The sequence below is a fragment of the Rhinolophus ferrumequinum genome, chromosome 10, assembly GCF_004115265.2.
Source record: "Rhinolophus ferrumequinum isolate MPI-CBG mRhiFer1 chromosome 10, mRhiFer1_v1.p, whole genome shotgun sequence".
Classification (NCBI taxonomy): domain Eukaryota; kingdom Metazoa; phylum Chordata; class Mammalia; order Chiroptera; family Rhinolophidae; genus Rhinolophus; species Rhinolophus ferrumequinum.
In genome coordinates this window covers 61024279-61051319 of record NC_046293.1, presented here as the reverse complement: position 1 = coordinate 61051319, position 27041 = coordinate 61024279, and the positions used below count along the sequence as shown (strand labels likewise).

The 27041-nt window shown below is 38.3% G+C and overlaps 1 protein-coding gene across 2 annotated transcripts; it reads right to left on the bottom strand.

Moving 5' to 3' along the window:
- Positions 1–6608: 6608 nt before the first annotated feature.
- Positions 6609–26698, bottom strand: RXYLT1 (ribitol xylosyltransferase 1). 2 transcript variants are annotated; one of them, XM_033118103.1, is made up of 7 exons: positions 26525–26698; positions 25478–25633; positions 22183–22285; positions 15357–15671; positions 13250–13420; positions 9797–10209; positions 6609–9256 (listed from the first exon to the last, which is right to left on the bottom strand). In XM_033118103.1, the coding sequence occupies exons 1-7, from the start codon at positions 26691–26693 to the stop codon at positions 9198–9200; spliced, it is 1386 nt and encodes a 461-aa protein (XP_032973994.1). In that variant the 5' UTR covers positions 26694–26698; the 3' UTR covers positions 6609–9197. The 2 variants fall into 2 exon arrangements, with proteins under 2 accessions (XP_032973994.1, XP_032973995.1); XM_033118104.1 differs by lacking the exon at positions 13250–13420.
- Positions 26699–27041: the final 343 nt, after the last annotated feature.

Here is a 27041-nt window from a genome sequence, read left to right as displayed (position 1 = left end):
TCTACTTTTAATTTTTAAAAATTAGTTTTTTCAGTTACAGTTGATATTCAGTATTATTTCATATTAGCTTCAGGTGTACAGCATAGTGGTTAGACATTTGTAAAATACTTTCAAAATGTGCATTTCCCTGAGTACTAGCACGGATGAACATGTTTACACACGTGTGTTTATTGGCTGTTTGTCTTTCCCCTTCCTTGAATTGTCTGGGTAATGTGAAAAAATATAGGAGACAGACCTACTGTACAGGATATGTGCATGTGAACATGAAACTGGATCCCCATAGGCCTTGATGATTATTTAAGTAGGACTTATTCAATTTCAGTAACTTTAAGTGAAATTTGCACGTGAAACTAAGGAATGCATTCCATTTAATAAAGTATAAGTAATCACAGTTGTCTTTTCACATTAAGAATTTAAAACCTATTGAAGTTCTGAGAAACTTGAACACTGAAAAATGTCCTACTTTTTATGTTTCTGATTGTGCAATCAAACTTCAATAACACAAACCCATCTTTCATTAAACAATGAACACATTCTGGATTCTAACCAGTTCATTTAAGAATGAAAAGCTTCTAATAATGGATATCATCTTGGAAAGGAACAAGACAGAAAATCATGCCTGGGCAGTGGTAGCTGGGTGTTTTGTTCAACGGTTCTAAAGTTGCAGTGCGGGAGACAATCGCTCACTCCCAAAATTTATCTGTCTACATGTCAATAGCCTTCCTATCCCCAGCTCCCTCTTCTCACTTCCTCAGTTGAGAAATAACAGAAGCAAAAACTCAAGAAACCATGACGCTATTTGTGGTTTCACTGCTCTCTTCTGGACAAAGCCTGAAATTGCACCTGGAATGTCATCCACCTTTCACTACATAATACAATTAAAATTTTGTTTCTGTATTTCTACTTTACAACCTAAATTTATCAAAATACATATAATACGTAAAACTTCAAAATGATATATTTTATCTACTATCATCTATGTATCTACCTATCTACTATCCGTCATGTAATCTGTTACAGATAGTTCAATACAGGTAAGTAGATGACAGACAACGTGGCTTGTTTTCCTTCCCTCTTTGACGCTAACATGAGAATGCCGTCAATAAAGTATTTAAAAATGTTGTTTATCAATTGACAACTTACCTCTGACAATGTCTTTTCTTCATATTCTATCTATTCTCTACCCTTTGATCCTGTCAATGTAAAAAATGTCCAATCCTGTATTTTTGTAAGACTTGTTTTGAGCCAAACAAGATACACCTGAAAGCAAGATCTCAACAGACTGAAAAAAACGCTGCCTACAGTGATAGTTTGCAGCTCTTATGCATTTGGAATTAGGTAGGGAATGTAAGGAAGATTACACGGAGGTGGGAGAAAGCAAGGTAGGGATTGGATCACAGGATAGTAACAAGATTATGTGCTCTCTCGAGGATGGTCACCTTTTAGAAGGTCAGGTCTGAAAAGGGGCACTTCAAAGGTGTATCAACCTACAGGCACAGAAACAATGGGCAGGGCCTGCTTAAGGCAAAGATAAACCTTTTACTAAAGAAGTGATACGCCTGAGGCATGACTATCCACCATGCCCTGCCCAGTTAGGAATTTATGATCAGATCACCCTGTGGGGTACTTCCCATAGAACCCTTTTTTTGTCCACAATCCTGATATTTATCTAGTTTTCTGAAATAATTTTCCCCTCTCAGTGAAGTTTACTCAGCAAAAAAATCACAAACTTTATTATACCAGCCTATAGTTCTTCCTTTATTTTCCATTCCTCCCTCCCCTCCTTCCTACCTTTGCTTCTTACTTCCTTTTTTTCCTTTTTATCTTTTGTAACTACTTAAATAAATTTTACTACAATGTGTCAGGGAGGAAACATTATCTACCCTCAAGATCTTCTGGCTAGAATAATAAACAAACATGAGACAGATTAGCCAGAGAAAAACAAATGAAAGTTTATAACATATACTTCCTGTGTACGAGTACATGGGAGAGACCCAGAAACACCAAGTAACTTGCCAACATGGCAGAAGCCACCACCTTAAACACCACCTTCAGGTAAAGACAAAAGAAGATGTTGGGGGTGGAGAGTCAGTTATGGGAGGTGACCAGGAAAAGCACAGTAAACAAAGGTAAGATTGTTATGCAGATTTAAGTCCATGCCTTTTCCATTGACATGAAGGTAGGCCTGGTAGAGTGAGGGAGACACCCTTACAAATGGAGATTTCCCTTACAATGTAAATCTCCTTTTACAGGATAACCTCTATTTGGTTTTCAGAGCTTCTCCCAAGTCTGCAATTTCTTAAAATTAACAGCTTAGCGGTGCTCCAATGGCTCAAGTGGTTGGAGCGCTGTGCTCCTAACACCAAGGTAGCTGGTTCAATTCCCACATGGGCGAGTGAGCTGCACCCTCTACGGCTAAGAATGAACAATGAACAGCGGGATCCGGGTGGAGTGCAAGACTCATTAATACCAACATGGGCCAGGGAGCTGCGTCCTACACTAGACTGAGAACAACGGCTTGAATTAGAGTTGGGCGGTGGAGGGGGAAAAATTAACAGCCTAAAACAATCAATATCCTCAGAGGCATGTTTTGGTGTGGCAAACTCTGCCCCCTTCAAATGCAAGGAATATTGGGGAACCAAACATGGGGAAGATGACAGTCACACATAAATATATTCAGAGGGCTCCTCAATTACTCTTGTGACTCGTGTAGTCAAGGTTTTGTTGATTTTTAATTAATTATTTTTTGTTGTTTCTTTATTTGGAAATATATTTAATTAACAAGTACTTTGTGAGGAGATACTTTGAGACTATGTAAATCTTTTTTAAAAAATTTATGGTTATACATTTATATACCTTACAAAGCCATCATACCGTAAGTATAATACCGTAAGTATAATAACCATCTGTCACCGTACATAGTTATTATGATATTATTGACTATATTCTGTGTACATTACATCCCTATGACTTGTTTTATAATTGGTAGTTTGTACTTAATTCCCTTCACTTGTTTCACCTACAACCAACCCCCCCCCACACACACACACCTAAATCTACTGTTTCTTATCAGACTTTTTCACCCCCTAGTTTTTACAACCACTGGTCTAACCTATGAGGGAAGAGTGATTATCTTCTATTTCCTAGAAATGCAAATGCGTAAGAAGGGGTACCACCCTCCGAAGTCAAATGCACTAGTCAGGATGGGCTAGGTTATGCTGCTACAACTAACAACCCTCAAATCTCATACAAGTTGATCCATCTCATTCTCCATGTTCAATGCCGGCTGTCAGAGGGTTTGTGCTCACTCAGAGACACAGGCTGACTGAGGTTACTCTTCACAAAACCTTTCACAACTGATGAGGTAGAAAAAGGGACTCAAGTCAATTGTGCATTCTCTCTTAGAGCTTCTGCTTGGAAATGAAACATGACTTCCACAACACTCTATCAAGCAAAAGAAACCACATAGCTACACCCACGTTTAAATGGGGGCACTGAATGCAATCCTATGTGCTCAGGAGAGCAGAACCTGAATGGTTGTGAATGGGCTCCAGGAGTCCAACACCATGTATCTCAGGGTTCAGGTTTTAGCCAAATAGAGTGCTAAATTGGATTGTTGTTCCAAATATTTTCTTTCTTTCACAAGACAGAATATACATCTCACCCCTTTGGGTTGGCCCTGTGACTGCTTTGACCAAAGGAACACGGGCAAAGTGACAAGATGCCAGTTCTGGGCAGAAGCTTGAAGACAAAGGGCACAGCTTATCACAGTTTATGTCAGTAATTGCCCCTTTGCTGTGGACTGAATGTTTCTATTCACCCAAATTTATATTTTGAAGCCTTAACCCTCAATATTTGGAGGTGAGGCCTTTGGGAGGTAACTAGGTTTAGGTGAAGTCCCGAGGTGGATTCCCATAATGGGACTGGAGTCCTTATAAGAAGAGGGAGAGACTGGACCTCATTCTCTCTCTGCCATGTGAGGACAGAGTGAGATGGTGGCCATCGGTAAGCCAGGCAGAGAGCTCTCCTGGCCCTGACCATACTGGCAATCTGATCTTGGGCTTCCAGCCTCCAGAACTGTGAGAAATAAATAAATGTCTGTTGTTTAAGCCCCCCATTCTGTGCTATTTTGTTATGGCAGCCCAAGCTGACTACGATACCCTTCTCCTCATCCTCCACCATGAGAATAGAATATCCCAGACAGAGGCTACTTCATCTTGGGTTCTGGAAAGAGAAGACATGTGCAGCCAAGTTGAGAAGAGCCCAGCTGAGCCCATCTGAGTTTGCAGCTGATATGTAACCCCAATGAGATGTGAACAAGAAATAAATACTTGTTGTAAGATCCTAAGATGCTGAGGTTGGGTGTTATCAGGGCCAGGATGAGGGTGATGGGAACGAGGCACTCTCTCCTTGGGTGCAAAATTCACTGGGGTTTCAAACTACTCAGTAATCAAGATGAGTGGTATTTTCATGCAATATTTTTTTAAAACAATCAAGATGAGTTGTATTTTCACACAAAAATTTTTTTAAATGTCAAAATGCAAAGGAGTCTATGATGAGCAAAATATCAAGTTTGAATGAAGACAAGACAGGCAGTGTATCTTAGCAAAAGGAAGAAAATGAGTTTTGATGCAACTAAAACAAATCCCAGCTGGAGTTTTAGCGAAAGGTAAGGAACAATAATGAATAAAGTATCAAAAGCAGTTAGAAACCTGCTTCTGAGTTGATGTATTATCATATTTCCTGTTTGTTTTTAGTAAGTTTTTAAAAGCTTTAAACAAATCAAGTGTCTCAAACAATAGATTACAAAAGAAGAGCAAATCAAAAAGAGACAAAACAAACAAGGGACACTTTAGAAATAGAGGCCCAAACTGAACCTTCCTGGAAAGGGGTTAGGGACGTTATGAGAGGTTTGAGGAGGCCCCCTCCTGCCTGGCTGGGGGATTCCTTTTATGTTATGTGGTTTTCAAAAACAAGTCTTTACTGTAGGTGTAAGGTAAGCTGCAATAATTATTTTCCATTTTCATTTCAGAAAGGTAAATAAGGCAATATAGTTAAAGCAATTAAAGTCCATTTTAAGCAAGACAGACTGTAGAAATCATGGTTGAATCCAAGATAAGTTTAAATACCACGTTGTTTTAGCCATCTGGATATTTTGACCGATTGACCAACGGTAGCTTGCTTGACTAACTTCTCTCATTAAACAGTCTGAGAATCTATCAGTTGCATTGGGGTTGATAAAACGTATAATCACTGTTATAATGAAAGAGACAAACATGTAGTGTAGAGAATAAAGGACAAAGGCTGCAGCATCTGAGAATATTTCCAAGTGCTTAATTTGTGATTTTTTCCCCCCAAACATTACAGACTAAAATTCAAAGGCCGACAGTGAAATTAATTCATAGACTCTGTGGGTCCACTGCTTAGCAACACAGTAGGTGTTCAACTGGTATTTGTTAAACGAGTGTTTTAGTTTTGCCACAGTCACACATCAGACTGTAAAACAAGTACTATATTCACTTGCACAATTTACTCCTTTTTGAAAAAGTTATTTTAACAGTGAAAAAGAGGACACATAAGAATCAATGCAATAAAATGATTTCAACAAAAATACATCCTGGCAACTGAACAGCCCAGACCATAATTTCCCCTGTGGTGGCTGCTGTGGTAGCAGCTTCACTTCTAGCATAAATGTAGGACTCTTGGGGGCTGAAATTGCAAGTCACAAAGAAATAACTTTCCTTTTGACTGGTAACTTCTAAAAATATCTGTATTTCTGCTATAGAAAATAATGCCACTGGAGTGTATAAAACACAGATACATTTTTGCCTAATTGGCTTACTTCAACAAAATAAGTATAGCCCTTAGTATGTTTTAATTTACTTTTTTCTTGGTAATAAATATAATTAATGCCTAAGTATCAATAATTGGTGATATCTGTGAAATCTAATTTTCATTAGACATTTAAGTAGTTCCAAATTTATGGAGGACTTATAGTAGAAATTATTATTATTTTTATTGCGGAATAATTGACATAACAGTACATTAGTTTTAGGTGTACAGCATAATGATTTGATATTTGGATGTACCGGGAAATGATCACGATAATAAGTGTAGTTAACATCCGTCTTCACATAGTTACAAATAACTTCTTTTCTTGTGATAAGGACTATATTAGAAATGGTTGATACCATATTAAATTTTATATTCAGAAGTTCTGTTTGCCAATTCAATCTCACATTATTTTAGTTATCAAATATCTCACAGGTAAGGATTTCTACACGATACTTCATCCATATTTTCCTAAATTTGTTATTAGTCTCAGTAACATTATATTATTTCTGCAGTAGAAATTTGCTACCTGAAAAAGATTATTTTATTTAGAAAATTTGCCTAAACCAAATATGAATTTGAAGAGCAGTAAGAGTACAGAACTTGGTGATTAAATGGAGGGATAGGGAGGAATAAATAGGAATTTACAGATTCCAGTTTGAGAAATCGCATGGTTAGTGCACCATTCACTGAGATTAAGGAGATTTGAGTGGAAATAGGTTGCGTGTGTGTGTGTCTTGGAAGAGGAAGGTAATGAACACAGTTTTAGTTATATGTTTAATACAGTTTAATATAGTTTAGTTTCATGTTACACGAAAGGTACCTAAATGGAGCTATAAGAGTCATTTTAGGACCAGTGACACATAGTCATATGCCAGACAACTTGAAGAAAGTGGGATCTTGATTCCCTCCGAGAATACTCAAGAACTACCACCGCAGAGGAGCGGTTTTCAGTGATCCCCTCTGTGAACCCATCCTGACGGATGGAGATGACAGAAAGCCTTTGTCTGCAGGTCAGTGACTGTGCAGCTAGAGGGAGCTCACCTGAGTAGCCTGTAACCATCCCAGGTGCCTTAGTTTCCTCCTCAACCGGTGCACTTGGGAGGGCTCAGGCCCAGCTGATTTTCAGAGGGAAAAAAATGCTGCCCCAATGTCCCTTTGCCGATACTGAAAGATGCCACCAAATCTATTTATCCTTTAAATTCAACTCAAGACAAATCTGGAAGTTTTACTCCTGGACGAACAGGTTTTTTTCTGAATTCCCATAGCTCTTAGTAAATACAGATACTGGAATTCTTAGCACAAATATGCTGTAATTATCTGTGTAGTTGTCTCTCCCATCTGGCTGTGAGCCCTCGTGGACAGAGCTAGTTTTTTAAAATTCTGAACATTTAGGTAAGTTCCTGGTACATGGTGTATGTTACAAAATATTTAATATATGATTGCATTCTGCTGCCTGGCTACTTACTGAGATGGAAAATTCTCTGGTGCTGACAGAAAAGGAACCTGTAATAGTCCAGTCCTACCCAGCACTGGTCTCAAACCGTGTTTCTGCTTCAGTGAAGCTTTGAATTCTGACCTTGATAGTTTATGGAGCTTCAAACTTTAGGATTCCAACTTTGTAAGCAGACTACCAGAACTCTGAAGGCAGATTTCCAACTAGTTCTAGAGGCAACTGATAGCTTAGAATTGGCCTCTTAGTAAGTTACCCACAACCTCCATATGGTAAGAAAGGATAGTGGAGGACATTAGAAAATTTCTTTTGATATGATTTACTTGTGTCTTGCCCCACAGTCTTGACATTACAAAGGCTTTGCTGGCAACAGATACGTCAATGCAGAAAGCATTCTTTGGAAGATGATCCAGCCTTGTTGGTAAAATGTAGTGCAGAGGCTTCTTTAACCTAGTTAGAGGAGAATCGTGCTATAACCTTGGACCTGGCAGCACCACTGCTCAAGGGAAAGACAAAACGGGGACTCTGCAAGATGAAGCCTGTGGTTATTGTTTTGGGTTGGCTCTTTTGGTTTGGATGTCAGCTCAAGTAACCAGGGGCCAAGAGAGATGAAGGCTGAAGAAAGGAGATAATTCTGAAGCTACACAATGGGGAAATAAAAAAGCAATCTCAAAATTCATTAGAGTTACAGAAATCCATTCAGAAGCGTCACAAGAGCTCTCGGGCAGATTTCTCTTCTCGAGCTGTTCGTAGTGTCTTTGCTTCCCTCACAGCCCACCTCTAACTTATAGCTCCCACGCCACTGCATCCATTCAGTTCTGCTCCTGCACTTGACTCCCCGGTTCTCAGTATTTCCTAGTGCACAGAGGCTTTGGACTAGCTGTTGGCCTGCTGTTGTTATTTTTTGTACCAATGTTCAGGGTCATCAGGAAGCCTATCAACAAGGTGCTCTTGAATAAAGTGTCCCTGGAGAGACACATGGTATAAAAGGCCCCGTTTGTCTGGCGCTTTTATCAGGCACAGTTTCCTTTGACTTGAATAGGGTTGTGGCAGGCACTATGATTCTTCAATATGATGCAATGGTACGATCCTTTAGATTCAGGCTGCCAGACCTTCTGATGATGTGGAGACCCCTGTGCGAGGTCCAGGTCCAAGAAAGTGTGGGGGAACTTATACCTGTTGAGTATCTATGGCCATTCATATAATGAGGAGACAAAAAGCTCCTGGAGACAAAAGGCATTATGAACAATGATGCTGATACCCTGGTTTCACAGGCTAAGCCATAGGACTCCTGAGAAAATAAAAAGCCATACAAAGCAACAGATTGAGCCCAAGTTCATCCTCTCAGGAGCCCAAGGACCTGAAGATGAAAATCACTTCATCAAAGCCACTGCTCTCAACAGCATCCGGCAGCCTCTGCATGAAGCGCTCCTCTGAGTTGGCCAGTCTTACTCCGTCCTTCAACGACAACTTCTGCTGAGTTTAGACACTAATTTTCTGGCTCTGACTGCCCCCAGTCCATGTTTTGTATGAATTATGACCAAATTCTGCATCCAGGCACCCACCTCAACACGATCCAACAAAACGTGAGTTATCTAAAAGTCTAACTCTACAAGATTCATCCACACACATTCCCAACACAGCACATGATTACTCCCAAAATGTTCTAACTGAGCATGTGTTAAAATATTTAAATTTAGCCCTACTAACTAGTAAGCAATAAAAAATGAACTAGAAATTACTACATAGAGTTTACTACATATATTGGGTACTTTATACATTATTTCACTTCACATTTATAACTTACCCCATGAGGTACCATTATGTCCATTTTACATTGACAGGACCCAAAACTCGGAGCAAGTAGGTGGCTTCCTCAACGTCCCCAGACAGTAGGCGTGGAGGCGAGGTTTCAGCTCAGGTTTTGTCTGACTCCAGAGCCCAGTCTTTCCACTACACGGTGCTGCTCCCCTACAGTGGGTTTAATAGTGAGAAGAGCTGATAAATGTTGAATCATTCACCTTTGTAAAAGTGAGCTGAGTAACACTTTAACTGCATTTACAGGAATGGCCCAGCAAGGGAGCACTGGGTTACCATGACAGACGTAATCTAGGGTCTACAAGGGTATCATAAAGAACATTTATAAATACACAATCACACACACACCCCAGTGTTAGAAGTGTCAGACGGGCACGTCTTATTACGGAGACCACTTCATGGACAGTGTAGATGCCTGACCACTGTGCTGTACACCTAAAGCTGAAGAATATTGTATGTCAACTATAATTTAATGTATATATAGTCACAGGATATGGAGTACATCATAGGGAATAGACACAATGGAATTGTAATAGATATATTATATATGATGTCAGAGGGGCAATAGATTGGGGATGGGGGTTACCACTTTGTGAGGGGTGAAATGTCTATTACATTGTTTTGTACACATGAAACTAATAAAAAAAATGATTTTAAAAAATCAGATCTTAGCTCAAAAAGACAATAATTAACCTTTATTGTTCATTAAAAATGAACTTTCTAAAATGTTAGTAAATCTCATTTTTAGCTCTGTTTTGAAGCGTTGATACCAGTGAAGTAACATTTTTCTTCTTTGAATCTTTTCCTGTAAAATTATAGTTTTTTCTTTTTCTAGAACAGCAGGAAGTTCTTTCCAGTTCTTAATAAAGATAAAGGGAGCATCCATGGACTTGAGTAACTGCAGAGGAGCATTATGGGAAACAGATGTATTTCCACAGCTGCCAGCTGTCATTATATCTTCTACCACGGGAATGGAGCCATAGGAGCAAGCCTCATATATTCTGTAACATTCCGTGTTTACTCCTACTGGGCACAACGTGAGGTCACTCTGAAGTAAAGCTTCTTGGTAATTCTTAAGGCTTTCATTCGTTTCCTGAGGCTGCCACCTAGAAAATGAGAAACACAACTGTTGTTTTCACTATACTAAGTATATCTTTTGTGAAAGAAAATATTTTATTTTTTAATGGCAGTTACAGGCAATAGTAAACCTGTTATAGAGATGACAGGCAGACAAGATAAATAAAATCTTGCCCAAAAGAATTCTTGAAAATATTTAAGAATTTGAAAAGTTTACAGCTACACATTTTTCAATTTCAGTGGTCACCATTACATTTCTGAACAAGTATTAATTCTGCTAATATTTTCTGAGTGCCAAGTCTTCTCTCTCTACCCCACCCTCCACATTCCTGCCCTTCTGGAGTTTATACTCTAGTTCCAGTGGTGGAGACAGGTAATAACCAAGTCAAGTCAGTACAATTATTTAGAAGGTGCCAAGTGCTGTGAGGAAAAATAAAGCAGACAAGTGAGAAGGGAGTACTGAATTTTCAATAGGTTGCAATTTTCAATAGGTGATCAGGGAAGGTCGTCTCACTGCAGGTGCATCTGAGCACAGAGCTGGAGGTGAGGGAGCAAACCATGTAGGTACCTGAGGGGAGAACAGAGTACAGGGAAAGCATCAAGGCCACGAGACAGCTCATGCCTAGCACGTTCACGGAACAGCAGGAAGCCAGGGTGGCTGAAGCAGAGTGAGTGGGGGCAAGATGAGGTCAGGGCGTCTGTCATGCGGGTTTTGGATCAGAGGGGTGACTGAACTGATCTATGCTTTACCAGAATCAATCTGGCTCTTCTGGTAAGAACAGACTATACAGGGGCAAGGGTACAGTTAGGAAGCTAGATATTCTCTCCTGACTGTGCCAATATTCTCAGTGAAATGAGCAATTGTGTCATAAGGTAAGAGTGGTTCGGAAGAGAGAAGAAGGTATAAGACAGTCTTCTAGGAGAGTGGAAACATACATGGACAAGGAAAATGTTGGGCACTTGTGGGTCATGTATTTAAAGTGAGACTGACTGGTTCCTTTCTCCAAGTGGGTTTGGCTGCATGGGTAGAGATATGGTGCAGAGAAGAGAGCTGGATTTATCCGGAGTTAGGGTTTGCTAGATTAGGGAACTAGGGCGCTAGTCGTGATTGACTATTAAGTTTAAGTGGAGTAAAGATATGACGGGAGCAAAGGACAATGAACAGGTGGTAGGAACAATGAATTGTAAGTCCCAGATAAAATGCAGGAGATTATTACAGGTAATAAGCTGGAATGACAGGATATGCTGGTTACAGAGAGAGTGTTGGAGTTTGAGATCAGGGAGAAGTAGCAGTATCGTACTGATAAGGTCTCGGAAAGTACCATGATAGTGAATAGCTAAAGTCACTTGGAGACCAGATCACTGGAGGAGAGGAGGTGAAGGAACTGCAAGATCAAGGTAATGAAAGGACCATCTATGTAGATTTGGGAATCACCAAAAATGAGACTGGAGCAATGTCAGACAGAATGAGATTATGCTCGGAACTAAACTTTTCAAAGAATTAAGGAGATGAATCCAAGGGTCAGAATATAACTTCAAAGAGGAAGAGTAATGGATGGATGGTTTTGTCTCCTGGCATAAGATTCAAAACTGGAAGTTTTAGGGAGGGAAAAGGGAGAACGGTCTGGAAGCAGCAATGAGAAGCAAAGAGGACACTTACTCGACCTCCTGGCCCAATGTTTGACAGGAATTATAAGAATAATTCTATTCCCACACTAAACTTTGTCATTTTACACTGCCCTACCCATCCTGTTCCAGGCACACTGTCCCTTGTGATTCCTCAACCATGGTAAGCTCACTTCTGCCATAGGCTCTTTACATTCGCTCTTCCCTCAGCCTGGACACTCTTCTCCCATGTAGACACAAGGCTCATGGCTGCAGCTGCTTGAGGACCGTGCTTAAATGTCCCCTCACTAGTGCTTTTCTTGGCCATTCTAGAACAGCAAATGTCCCGCTCCTGGTCCTCAGTCCTCTCTACATCGCTCCTCTGCTCTGTTGTTTCACATGCATTTATCACCTTCTGACACACAATATATTTCACTGGTTTGTCTCCTCCGACAAGCATTTAAGTTCTAAGAAGGCCTGGACTTATGACTACTGTTCACTGCTCATGGCAAAAATAGTTTTTGGCATATAGCAGTTGCTTGATAAATATTTGTTGATTGAATGGATATATGTGGTTACACAGATAGAGTCAGGAGTTATGCTTTCTAGATTTATAATTAATACATTTCTAGATCTCAAAGGACATTTTTTAAGGCATTGTTAGTTCTCTGACTCTGCTTCATACACATGAAACTCCATTTGTTTAACAACAAAATGAATTCCAAAATTTCTTCTTTCACTCCATGAATACCCGTTTCATGATTACCATGTAAGACAATGGACAAATCAACCCTATTAAATCCATCCATCCACCCATCTGCCCACCCATCCACCCACCCACACACCTACCCATCTATCCACCCACCCACCTACGCACCCATCCATCCACCTGCCCACCCACCCACCCATCCATCCACCCGCCCACCTACTCACGCATCCATCCATCCACTACCCTTTTAGCCTTGCCTACTTTATACAACATCCTATGTTAGATCTAGGTATTCAAAGAAGAATACTACGTGGCTCCTGTCCTCAAGGTAATGCCAGGTTCCTGAAGGTATGAAGAGTACTCCATGCCAATCTTGGAATACTGAACTGGTCTGCAGAACACTTCAGGGATGAACCCAAGACATACTCGTATTCAGAATCTCCTGTAGGTCAAGTCTGACTAACAAATATTATTAGGGAAACCTAAATAATTGACATTTGCATATGACAGTTACTAGTGTTCTTCTTCAAGATGGACTATAGCTAGAAGAGATTCTTCCTGTTCTAAATGTATACAACCCAAGCTGTTCACAGCTTTAATTACCAACTTACTTTCTGGGAAAAGGCTGGTATCAGTGGAGTTAACAATGTCTCTTTGGAAAACCTGTGCTGCCACATAAAGCAACTCTCAGATTAGAGAATGAATATATCAATTAGGAGAATGAAACGGATGAATCAAGTAAACACAGAACTTACTGTTCTCTTACTGAAACCCAACAAAGCTTATCAATCCCATCTTGTTTCAAAATGTTCATTAGTGCTTGTCTGGATGAATTTTCATAAACAGTTCCTAAGAAATTACATAAGTAGGGCCTTTCATTATACAGCATTGACCAACTCGCCTCCACCACAGGAAAATTCCTGTATCTATAAAAACAAGTACATATGAGTTAACAATATGTGACAATAGGATTGGCAAAATTTCCATAACCCAACATCTTAGACAGCATGATGATATTGAAAGAAGAGATTTAAAATATGACTTTCTCAACCCCAAACTAATTTTCCATGCTTACTTTGGAAGAGTCCCTGAATCTACTGACTTAAAAAAAAAAAAAAAATTCTGATGTTGACATCTTTTACAAAATTGCTATAGAGATTATGTGCCTAAAGTGCTTTGTTTTTTGTATTCTTCAACTTTTATTAGACACCTAGTTGTAAGGCAGGTTGAATTCCAGACCTTCAAAGTATAAATAATCTACATTCATAATGATCATGATTTAATCAATGTTTTAGCCAGGTGATGGAAAGGTTACAGAATACATATCGCTACAGCAAAGAACTCCAATTCCAAATCTAATTCCAGTAGATTAAAAAAAAACACAAAACCTTGCGTGCCATACAGGAGAGGCTGGTTGCAACTGGACCATTCTTATGGGCATTTGGAAATAACAGAAATCAAATTGTGTGCCTGAAATACAACCTTCATGTAAGAGCAAACCTTTATATAACAGTTGCTCTGTAGTAGGTTTTCTCCCCCTCGGCATCACTGCCACTTTAGGCCAGAAAATTCTTTGCCACGGAGGCTGTCCTCTACATTGCAGGCTACTGAGCAGCCTCCCTGGCCTCTGTCTACCAGATTCAGTGTCACATCTCCTCCCTCCACTTACAACGATCCAAAATAGCTCGACATTGCCAAATGTCTCCTGGGGGAAAAGCTGCCCCTGGTTGAGAACCACTGATCTATAACAGAGATATTGGCCGAGTCCAACAATACCAGAATTACACAGACATTTGTACTGTATTCATAAATTAGGTCATATTACTGTGAAAAGTAATTTTTTTTGGTTTCAAACATTTTACAAATACGAAGTGTACTCCAGGGATAGACTTTTCAGGTCTTAAACCTGGCTATACCTAATATCAACCATTTTGCCTGGCCGACCCCAAACCTACTGAATCAGAAGACTGCAGTGGTAGGCCAGGGAGTATGTTTTATTAATGTGTTTCTCTGGTGATATTTGTGTAGCCAACTGGGCAGCATTCTAAGGTCATACCTCGTTATCAGTTATGAAATAATGAACATCTGATTCAGACATCATGTTAGTGAGCTTTTTCACAATTTGTCCATTCAACAATTATTTACTGAGTGCCTACTCTGTGCAGGCACTGGTTTAGGCTCTGCAGATAAAGGTAAAGTAGTGAACAAAAGGAGACCAAAATCCCTGTCATCGGGAAGCTTATGTACTAGTAGCAACTCATCTTAAAGCCAACTTACTCTTAATTAAAAACCCTATTAACAGAAAGATAAAAAACGAAGTTTTCCATTTTATAGAAAGACTTTATATATATATGACAAACTGAAAAACGTTAGTTATTAATTAATTCATCTTTTTAATAGAAATTTGTGCAAATCCAACCAGTCTTAGTGGCAGATCTGAGCATGTTATAATGCTCCCAAGCCCATGGATACAATGTGTTCCTGATTTAATATTGCCTTTAAAGGAAGATTTTGTTTTTTAAACTGTTAATTATAGAGACTATCATAATTGTTTTAAGAAGATCTATCTGCTATCCTTTGTTAAGCATCTCTTTAAGGTAATTCTGATAAACTTAAAACTTTATCCTATGCCTCGGAGTTTTAAAACACAAAAAATAACACAACTGCCCTCATAAAAGGCTTAAATACTCTAAAACATCATTCTTGTTACTGAAGCATGAGACCATACCATATTTTTGCCCATGGAAAAGAGTGTACCTGGTCTCAATGGCCTCAAATTTATTGAAAATTTAAAAAACAATCTTTCTGATTCTGACATTCAGGTCTTAGAGTCTAGAAACATGTATCATATTTTGTACTTACGTTGCTACTCCTAAAGGCCATTGAAAAATATCCATGTCATTAATCCAGGGGCTGTCATATATTATGAAAAGCAGCTCCACAAAGCCTCCATTTCTTTTGAGGAATTGGTTTATCCATTCATTATTACAATGTTCATTTCCAAGCAAAACAACAGCAAGATGCTGGAGTTTTTGAGTTTGTACTAAATTTTGTGCATAAAGTAACCACTGGGTGGCATAAAAGACCTTTCCTTTTTCTCTTCCGTTCAATACGAGTACCACATTATTCACATCAACGGAGAAGTACCCTGGGACTACAGCTGGACCAGTGATGAAGCTGTTAAAAACAAAACAACAAAACAAAACAAGAGATCATCAAAAAAAAGAACAAAAGTATTTGGCACCAAAAGTTTTTAATCATTTTATATAAAATCTACAAGATTTAATCCATATTCTTTTCAGAAACATTATCTCTATAATACAAGTTCTTTTGAACAAGTCTGGATGATCGCTGTAAATTAATGGGAAGCTTTGGTTGCAGAGAGATCAATTTGCATATGATAATCAGAAATGTGGTAGCTTTTTTTTTCCCCAACTACATTTAGAATAAGTGCTGGCTCAACTTTTGAGCTGTTAAACAAAGAAATACAGATGAATAGTGTGAACCTGTGTAGTTCATACTGGAAAGATGTTTAAGCCAGGAGATCCCACTCCTTTCATGGTGTGAGCTGCTATTCTACTCTCCATCTGACTGAAGTGTCTGAATCAATGGATGAGAACGTGTTGATGAATTGAGAAATGGAGAATGGCATTATAAACATCCCATGAAGGTTAAGACTCAAAAGTACAGTGTTAAGGAAAAAAGCAAAAGGTAGAACACTCATAAATATGACAATTATGTATAAATTTGAAAGCAAATACAGAAAAATATAATTTATGTTTATATATCTAATATAAACATAAACATAAAAATGTGAATGATAGGATACACACCAAATTCATGACAGTGGCTGCTTCTGAGGAAAGGGACGGGGAAAACAGTACAAAGAGAGCTTCACTTTTATTGGAAATATTTAATTCTTTTAAGAGAAAAGTTACATATCTGAAGCAAATATGAAAGAGAGCTGGAATTTGTTAGTTCTGGGTGGTGGGTAAATGAGAATCTGTTGTATTACTCTGTTCTTTATGGTATTAAAAAACTATCATAAAAGGAATAGGAATGTTTCATAATTCATATTTTCATACAATGTGCTGCTCAGAACAACCAATACCACTGAAATATTTTTATCTAATATGTATTAAATATAAAAACATCATTGACTGTATCTTAAAATTAGTCACAACAGTCCTGGATTCTTTACAACCTGCTAAACCATTTCTTTATAACCTGCTAGAATCTTTTAGTATGCTGAAATATCACTTTTATTGTTTGTTATCGTTGGGGATAAACACTAACAATTATTAAGTGCCTTTTACATACATGATACATAGGCATTTTGCATAGATTATCATTTAACCTCCACAACAACTCTACAGAGTAACTTAATCCCCCGTTTTGCATTTGAGAAATCAGGCTTAAATTGTATAACCTGTGATGGCAACATTGAGATTTGAACCAGCTCTGTCTTAACTATAGGGTTTAAGTTGTTCCCATGACAACTTACTTGGTTAACAAATAACAGAGTTAATAGGTACTAGTTAAAACACAAAACCTAAATATATATTTTGTTTCTGGATATATGTACCGCACGGATTTTATAACATTATTCTACAATGATAATAACCTACAGGGATCAGAACTGCGTTTCGACCTTGCCTTGGACAGAACCTGGCATTGTAGGTGGCCAATGATTCAGTGATTGTTTAGTAATTTAAGAGAACCTGCAGGAGCAGAGGGGCTAGAAAACGCTTTAGAAATGATGATAGTTGCGACAGACTTAAAATACTTATTATTGGTAGTATACAAATACATTCCTTTAGAATGATAGGCCACTACAATCCCTAGAGCACGAGAACCATTCCAGTTGTCCTTCCCCATCCGAGGTCAACTTTATGAAGGAAGAAATGAAAACCTTGAGAGAGGTTACGTGACTTGCATAAAGCTAGTCGACATGAGATAGGCAATGGCAGAGATGGGACTCAAACTTAGTTATTTGACATTAAGCCCATACAGATCATATGCCCAAACTATTTTAAAGTGTACCGTACAAACTTTTGTGTTATTTTTTAAAGGACATTAAACATTTTACTATGGATAACACTGATAATTATCTAATAATATTTCATTTTGATTTTTAACAAGACATGAATATGCCTAAAAATGTTTATCAGGATAGTTTATAATAAGAGCATCTAATAATACCATGATTCTCTAACTATGCCCTGAAAGATATATCGTTATTTGTTATTGCCTATCTTTGATATAAGTTTAAGGCATAACGCATTTTTCAAATGATGTGTGTCCATCATCACTTTATGTAAGCATACAATAGATAATAAACACTTTGTCCAGTGTTTTATAGTACAATAAATATTATCATGAGAGTACATATTAAATACTATATTAAGTGATAGAGAATAAAATTGCTAAGGTAGTTCCAGTGAAAGGGGATTCAGGAAAAGAAGGTACAGGTTGAAATGTATTCCAGGAAATATAAGCAGTATGAACAAAGGCAGAGAAGCAGTTAAGCTTGTGATTCAAGAGTGTGTAACTGGAAATATGCTGTATTTGTACAGGAAAAAAAACAACAGACCAGAAAGTTTTCCCACAGTATTGACTTAGGTGGACATTGCAAAACTTTTGTTCATATGCCATTAATTTGGGAGCTATAAGTGTTGTAATACTTGGTTGCAGTTCATGTATTAAAATAAAATAGTACAGTAAATAATCTCAAATGTCACTTTCATGTGAAAGAAATACTGCTAAATTTTTGATCCACACAAATTAACAAAAAGGAAGTATGATTCATTCAGAGCACATTTGACCCATCTTGGAATCTCCACAGCTCCATTTTATAGAGTGCTCTTACATTCTAGTAGCAGGCATGTTGGCCCTTCCACTCTGACTAACTGGCTTTCCAGACCTCCAGGCCGTGTTCAGGTGATGGTGAAAGCCACAGATAGGGTCAATACTGTGGAGCTAAGGTGTAGATCAGAGGTTCCCAAACATTCTTGGTTCCAGTACCTTCAATGTTTAGTAATTTTTTTCAGTGTCTCCCAAGCCAAAATAAACGAGTAATGGTTCAGTTTTATAAGTTGTTAGGTCCAAACAACTTAGTAAGTATTTATGTTCCAACAGCTTAGAAGCCACTTAAAAAAATAATACATATACTACACTGAAAGAAAAAAAATTCCTATTTCATTCTTAACTAACCACAAATACTTACAAAGGAATGTGTGCACCTGTTGAGTGCTACACAACTTCCCAAATCTCAGAATCAGAGTAACACTGCCACTGCCATTGCCTCTTTCACCTGTTTTTCACAGCAAGCATGGAAAATACAGCTTCACAAAGGTATGACATCACTGAAATGAATGTAGGGTGATCTAATGTTGAAACCATGAACTACCTTAAGCTAGCAATTTGTATGGTGTCTGACAGATGTGAAGTATAACTGTGTTTGCCACAGATAATACTGAAAATAGTATGTGGTGTCCCAGGAGGCCTCAGTACACAGTCTCGGAAGCACAGATTTAGGTAAAGAAAATTAGGAGTTAAAAAATCCTGCAAGATTCAGATAGTTTGTGTGTCGGGAGGTGTGTTGGTCAAACTGCAGTGGGTTAAGAAGTAAACAAGAAAGTGGTGATAATGAGTGTAGACAACTCTAGAAAGTTCAAATGAGAAGGTGAGAAAGCAGCAACAAGTGAAAGCTGAAGATAAAGGAGACGAAGGAAGTAACTGATGGAGCAAGGTCTTGGAAGAGGCAGAAGGCATGCACGCGTTTAGAGAGCTAACCATGAACCGTGGACATCACCTCCCTGAGAGCTGAGGAAAGAGATAAGGTTAGGCGAGGGATCAGAGAGATCCTGTAGGGAAATGTTAGAGGAACTAGTTAAGGGAGATAATTATGGATATATTCAATTTTCTTGAAGAAATAGGAGGCAGTGTTGTCTGCTGAGAAAGAGAAGGTCAGGCAGTGTTGTGCAGTGGGCCAGAAGAGTGGACAAACCTGCTCCTCTTCCTGTATTTTCTGTCTTGACTGCACACCAGCTAACCTGTCATGCAAGCTAGTAACCAGGGAGTTATGAGATTCATTTCTTGTTCTCATCTTCGCATCTAATAACCCCTAAATTCTGATAATTTTGCCCAAAAAGATTTCTCAGATTTGTTCCTGGCCTCACCCACCCCACCACCTTTCTAAATAATAGTAAAAATATTAAAATAACAATAAGACTTCTATTGTGATTACTGTGTGCAGAGACTATTCTAAGCACTATACATCTATTAATGCATTTAATCTTCAAAACAATCCTGTGAAATAGAAACTATATTTTCCTTATTTAAACTTAAGGAAATCCAGGCACAGAGAAGAAACTCACTTGCCCAACCTCAGACAGCTAGTAAGAGGTAAAGCTGGAATTTGAACTGAGATAGTTTGGCTGCAGAGTCTGTGCTCTTAACAACTCAATCGCACTGCTACACTCCCAAGAGGTGATAGGGCTGCATCAGGCTTACTCAGAAGTTGTGTGCCCCACACGTGTTCATGTACGAGTATTCATACCCTGAGCACAGACGAAGCATGTTTCTGATTCAGTAGTGAACAATGAGTCCTTTATTCCCTTCAGAAACACGTGGAGTTTGGAAGTGCTACATATAGTTAAAGCCCATATTTTGATTCCATGTTTAATCAAACAACCCTCAAATAATTGGGTATCAACTGTAGCCTGCCTATATGAAAAGAATGTGCTGGTCAAGTCAATATAAGCATGTGGACTGACTGATGGTTCCAGTTCCATTCTGAGTTATTTACTTAGTGTACTGGCTTACATTCGTTGGAACTACGAATTGGTAAGAACCAGCGTTCACGAGCTGGATCAACCGTTTAAGCTCTTCTAAACTAACAGGTTTATTTAAACAAAATGTATTTATACTTATTTATAACAAGTATCCCGATAGTACTTAGAAACGCTTTCCATTTCTTCACAGTGACCCATTACTTCTGATTCACTTTTGGTCAAATAAGGATGAACGTGTAAAAACATTTAAGTAGTTAGTACCCACGTAGGTGAATTCAACTCAAAACTTGCAATTCCATAAAAGTACTCATTTTGGATAAATAAATTAGGTATACTACTTTTCATGAGCCTAAAATTTTAATAAGTTGTTTAAAAAAAATCTTCCACAATAGTGAACTTCTTTGAATACACAATTCTCTTAAATCCTAAGAGAAAACAGCATTGCTATTTGATTATAATATAAAATCTGCGGTAAAAATTTCAGAGGGGAAGATTTTCTTTTGGGAATTAATGCTGCTTGCTCAAATCCTTTGCTATCATTATAGTAACAGTATATACTAACTTCTCTATGAATTTTTAAGAATTTTTCTGAAAATTCTATATATTATGGGTAGAACTATTAGACTCATACCCATTACACATTTACTTTTTAAAAACCAAAATATTATATTTATAGGCATAATACACACTTACTTTCAAACACCCTAATCTAACTGTTGTAAGTTTAGGACTATGTATAAGCTCTTGAATGGGATTAGATCGATAGAAACCTAGAGATGAAAGTGAAAATAATCATTACCAGTGATGATTTGAAAAACCTGTTTACTTTTTAAGTAAATGATTACTTTGAAAAGAGTCATGCAATGAAATTGCTTTTCAAGTGTGTGTAAATAATTAAATAGCAGTGAAAATTCAAATAGAATTGAGATTAACTACGTATAACTTTTCCTCTTGATTTCTGTAAGAAAGAAATGGAATCCTAATATAAACCAGAATCTTTGGTTCACAGTTTTCCCCCTAATAATATAATTGTCGTATGAAATAAGCATTTTTAATTATTTGTATTTTTATTTCAATAAAAAGCAAAATCTAATAGAAAATAGCATTCTTTCATATAAAAATAACACAATATAGATTTGGTCACATTACAGCAAACAACTGGCAATGCTCTGAGATGTGTGAACTCTGATTTCAACTGATACATAAATTTATAAATAAAATTATCACAATTTCATATGATAAAATTATCACAATTTTGGTAAATAAAATCTTAATTCTATTAAAAATAGTTAGAAAATATACAGTCATAGATAAAAGTTTTATAAAAATAAAAGCTCAAAAAGTCTTAATGATACATTGGTTTTATTAAGTCTAAAAAAAGATTTCTGAGTAGTATAGTAGAATGGTAATCTGTATCATTAAATTATGATAGAACTTATATATGAAATGGTTTGATAAAAAAATTCAAAAGTCATAGCAATAGCTTTGATATCACCTATTATAAAAAATATGTGAACATAACTATTATATGAAAGAGAAAAATGAAAATATTTTTAAGTTTACATATTATTCCTCCAAGGTACGAAATGTTAAATGCTCATCAATAATGAAATGTTACAAAATCTGGAACATGAGTTTTTCTCTATAATCAGAAATGCTTTGATAAAAATTAAAGACATATGATTCAAAAAGAAGGAGTATTTTATACTCCAATTTCGTAAGAAAATGTTCAAGGTAAGCTTTAACTATGAACATATATTCATGAGATTTATTTCTCTATTCTTCACAACAAGTTGAAGGGGAAATATTTTCTATGAATAGATTTTCTTTCCAGGATTTACATAAAACATTGTATGGCAACACATCAAAGGTTAATGTTGTACGATTAATACCTGTAATGTGTTCTTCCTACAATTGAATTTCCTTCTCTCCACTGAGCGGTCACATCAGTGGGCTCAAGTAAGCCTTCAAAAATATGCTCCCAGAGATACAAACCTGGTAATAAAAAACAGAAAAACATTTACTGTCTGATCTACTCGGATGTGTCGGATGAGTTTAAGTTCTGTTCTTTTATATCATTTGACTATGAAACCAGATTTTATTTCTCCTCTTTGGTCCCTTGGCAGGCAGTGCTACCAAGCAATAGCTCAAAACCATCAGCATGGCCGCTATTATATGAGACAGAACTCAAAGGTTGTCAGTATAACATGTGGGAAAATATGGGTTAATAATCTCTTACTCTAAATTTGAGAAAACTCTATCACTGGACCTTTACTACCTATTTTATCCTGAAGTGTGTTACAGTACTATGTACCGTGTTTCCCCGGAAATAAGACCTAGCCGGACAATCAGCTCTACTGCGTCTTTCGGAGCAAAAATTAATATAAGACCCAGTCTTATTTTACTATAATAAGGTCTTATTTCCGGGGAAACACGGTAAATTACAACAGTAAGTCCTTTACTATAGTAAAGGGGCCATGAGTCAAGGAATGCAGTGGCCTCTAGAAGCTGTAAAAGGCAAGGCGATGGATTCTCCTCTAAGCCTCCAAAAGGAATACAGCCCTCTGGACACATTTCAGACTTCTGCCTTCAGAAATCTAATATAATAAATTTGTGTTGTTTTAAGCCACTATATTTTCAGGAATAGGTTGTATCAGCTATAGGAAACTACAGATTATGTAGTTATAAATTATTTGTACCTGGAAATGGGATACTAATGTAACAAGTATTCAAAATTCTGGAAGTGGCTTTAGAGTTAGGTAGTGGAAAGAGGCTGGAAGCATTTTGAGAAGTATGATTTTTAAAAAGCCTAGATTAGATTGTCTTGAACCAATTGTAGGTAGAAATTTAGATGCTAATGACTCAGCTAGTGAGAATTTGCAAAAAAGTTGGCAGCACAGCATTCTTAGAGAATAAGCAGACTGTTTGTAGAAATATGCATGTTAAAAGTGTTGCTGATGAGGGCTCAGGAAACGAGTTAACATGTTATTAGAAACTGGAGAAAAGATTCTTATTATATAGTCACGTACCACATAATGACATTTCAGTCAACAATGGACTGCGTGTGATGGTGGTCCCACTAGATTATAATAGAGCTGAAAAATTCCTATGCCTAACCATGGAGTAGTCACCGTGCAATGTGTTACTCATGTGTTTGTGGTGATGCTGATGTAAAGACGCCTACTGTGCTCTTAGTCACATAACACTGTAGCACATACATTTACAGTAGTCGGCTATGCCATCTAGGTTTGTGTAAGTATACTCTACACTGTTCCCACAAGGACAAAATTGCCTAATGACACATTTTGTACGACGTATCCCTGCTGCTAAGTGGCACATTACTGTATAGCGGCAGAAAGCTTAGCTGAATTGTGTCCTACAATTACGTGGAAAGCAGAACTTGTAAACAATAAACTTGGATATTTAGCTGAAGAGATTTCCAAGCAAAGTGCTGAAGCTGTGGCCTGGTTTCTTCTTGCTGATTATAGTAAAACGTGAGAGGAAAGAGAGATTGAGAGAAGAACTGTTAAGTAAAAAAGAACCCGTACTTGATTTGGGAAATTCTCAGCCTATTCAGATTGCAAAAAGGTGAAAATTTAGGAGATTCACTGCCAGGAAAGAATGCTCTGGAGAGAAGGCCAAGGATGTGACTGGATATCCTTAGGCTAGTGACTCAGAAAAATAAAAAGATAATAATATTTAGTTGCATAGAGGGCTCTCTGAAGGTATAATTTACCGATCTCCTTCAGTAATCTTAGCAGAAACCAGAAATAGAGATGGGATTACCCAGGAAAGAATGGTGGTAGAGCTCTTGTCTAATGCAGTGAATCCTTGTGACATACACAGAAGACCCACAAGGTTCTTGAGAACGTATACCAGCAGAAACACTGCCAGCTTGGACTATAAGGGACTGAGAGAGGGTGAAATGAAAGAAAGCTGTTGGATTCCCTATCCCATCTGCAGGAAACAGGCTGATAAAACTGCTCTGAAAACACATGCTACCCTTCATGAAAAAGGAAGAATGACTCCAAGGGCACAGCTGAAAGGCCAGAAGCAAAGTTTCGAGCCACAGATTATTCCCAGCCCTTAAAACCTAATGGAGTTTGCCTGGCTGGATTTCAAAATTGCTTGGACCAGTGACTCAGTTTTACTTCCATTTTCTCCCTTTTTAAATAGCAATGTTTATAACTGATACCCTATGACTGTGCTTGGGGAACAGGTTGTATGAAAGTAGTGTTTGATAAAACTCAAATGGCCACTTTGTGCTTATAGGATTAAAAAGAGACAAGCCTGGAAATATGAAAACCTGTCAAGATGTATATTTAATTAAAAACTAGAATGGGGAAATGGTAATTTGAAAGAAGGAATTAATATTAGAGATTTTATAAAGAAAAAAAATTGTTAGAACTTGACAACTGGAGGCCTGGCTGGGTACCTGAAATTTAGAGGTTGGTAGAAATCTTCAAGGATGCATTTTTGCTTATAAGTGTGAATGAATTTATGAAACAGCATGGGCCAGGCTTTATCCTCTTTTCACTTTCCTCTCATCTGGTACTTTCTATCTATACCCCTTACTGAACATATAAATCCAACTCATGTTTAAAGGCCAAATAAAGCCCCTTCTAATTCACTAAATTCTTTCTGATTCTTCTAAGAATCGAGGGTTCCATTCTCTAACTGAGCATAATATATAACTTGGTATGCTAGACTTTCATGATACTTAGTGCAAAACGTTTTTGTGGGCAATAAAGTTTAATCAACTATATACTATGTCCCCTTCTTGGACATTGACAATGAATTTTGTTTACTTCAATGGTTCCCAGACTTGTTTGGCCATCAAGGGCAGTGGCACATCTTATACTTGTGTATCAAGTATCCAATAAACACAGATTCATGAAACTTCAGTTGACATAGGTATTTAACTATATTGAGGTCTGCACACACTTTGTATATACAAATAAAGCTGTGCTCAGCTAAAGACCAACAATAGAATATGTGTGTGCATGTGTATTTACATAGATGTTGCTTAACAGAAAGGATATTGAAAAAACTAAAAAAAAAAAAAAATGTATCATGATACCTTAACAAATGATGAAATAAACTATAAATGTATTAAAATGAATTGTTAAAAGAATAAAGTACATTAGACATGCTTTTTACATGTCTAAGCTCTACACAGTAACTTACCAATGGCAGCTTTGCCCCAGATTTGTACTCGGAAGTCTGCTTTCCCTTTTGTGGATTTATTTAATATTTGAAAGCTAGTTTTAAATCTGTGTTGTTGCTCATTTTTTTCATCTCCTTCCCAAGGATTCCATTCTTCACTTCCCAAAGTAGATTGCTCTGTGTTTTAAAGAGAGTAACAGTGTTTATCAGTAAGGTAGATCTGGCGTTGTAGATAAATCCAAGCCATTTAAATTAGATGTTAGGGAGCTCTAATTTCAACCTAAGAGGTAAAGCAACTGAATTTTGAACTGAATTTAAACACACACATTAAGGAAAAAAGGGTATCAGAATCTAATTTTTACTAGTCCTTTACTCTGAAAGATCTCAGAGATAAAAATGTTAACACAAAATTATCTTTCCCAAACAAAAACCTTCTAAAATAACTGGATAATATGTATCAAGTTACAAGTGTAACTTTTACATTTCTTTATAGATTGTATATATACACGTAACCTATACATAAAAACGACTTCAGAATGTAAAGCGTCCAACAGGTTTAGATACTATTGTGCTAAAATTCTGCAAAAAGGGAGAGATGAGTCTGAGACAGATCTTGGCACAGGTCAAAATACAGGACAGGGGTCCAGGATTTGGAGGTAAAGGCCCTGGGTTTCCGAAATCATTGCATTTAGAGGAGGCTCTTTGTTTCAATATGGAAACAGATGTGTTTAACCCAGTGACATTTCCGCGAATCTGAGGCATTTTGTGTGAATGTCTTGGATATTTAAGACAAATTTTAAAGGTGGGCGAGCTGTCAGCTTTGGGGGTAGGAAGTGGGCAGAGCGTGTGGGAGTCGGGCGAGGATTGCGAGCGCAGGGCAGGTGAAAGGGAGCAGGCGGAGGTAAAGCGCACCCCAGGGCCCGGGAGCAATACCGGCCACCACAGCGACATTCCCGGACCAAGAGCGAGATCCCGGCCGCACTGCTGGGCTCCGCCCGGCCCTTATCTCCCCGCAAATCCGAGTCGGGTCGCGCAGCCGGGGACCGAGGCCGCCAACCCTTGTCCTACCTCGGCCGCGCCTCTCCCGCACCGGGGCCGCCCCCTTCCGGAGGCTCTGCAGAGACGCGGCCGATGCCCGGCGGCGGCGCCCGAAAAAGACGTGGTATGCGGCGTAGAGGGAGAAGAGGCAGTAGAGGGCGATGAGAAACGAGCAGAGCCGTTTCCGCGTCAACCGCATCCCACTTAGGCCACCGCCACCAAAGAGCCGGGCCGGCGTCCGCTGCAGGCCGGGGTCCCGGCAGAGCGAGTCACCACCACCCGCCGGCTGGCAGCTCTTCTGCTCCGCACAGGCTCCGCCCCCAGCTCTTCCGTCCCTACCCACTCCAACTCCAGCTCAGGCCCCGCCCCAGAGCACCCAAGCCCCTCCCATCCCTTCTCCGCCCCGCCCTATCATCAGCCCCGCCCCGTCGGGGGCGCAGAGACCTGGCATACCTCTGACTCTGGAATTGGCGTTGGAAGACCGCCCATACCCGGCGCTGCTCCCGGACTTTTGCGGTATAGCCTCTGTCCCTGTCAACCCTGCATT

Coding starts and splice junctions, on each gene's coding strand:
- RXYLT1 (XM_033118103.1), bottom strand. CDS start 26,693: ATGCGGTTGACGCGGAAACGGCTCTGCTCGTTTCTCATCGCCCTCTAC. Junction 15,672..22,182: donor GTAGGAAGAACACATTACAG/GTATTAATCGTA, acceptor TGTTTTTAACAG/CTTCATCACTGGTCCAGCTG. Junction 9,257..9,796: donor ATTTTTAATGAACAATAAAG/GTTAATTATTGT, acceptor AACCCACTGTAG/GGGAGCAGCACCGTGTAGTG.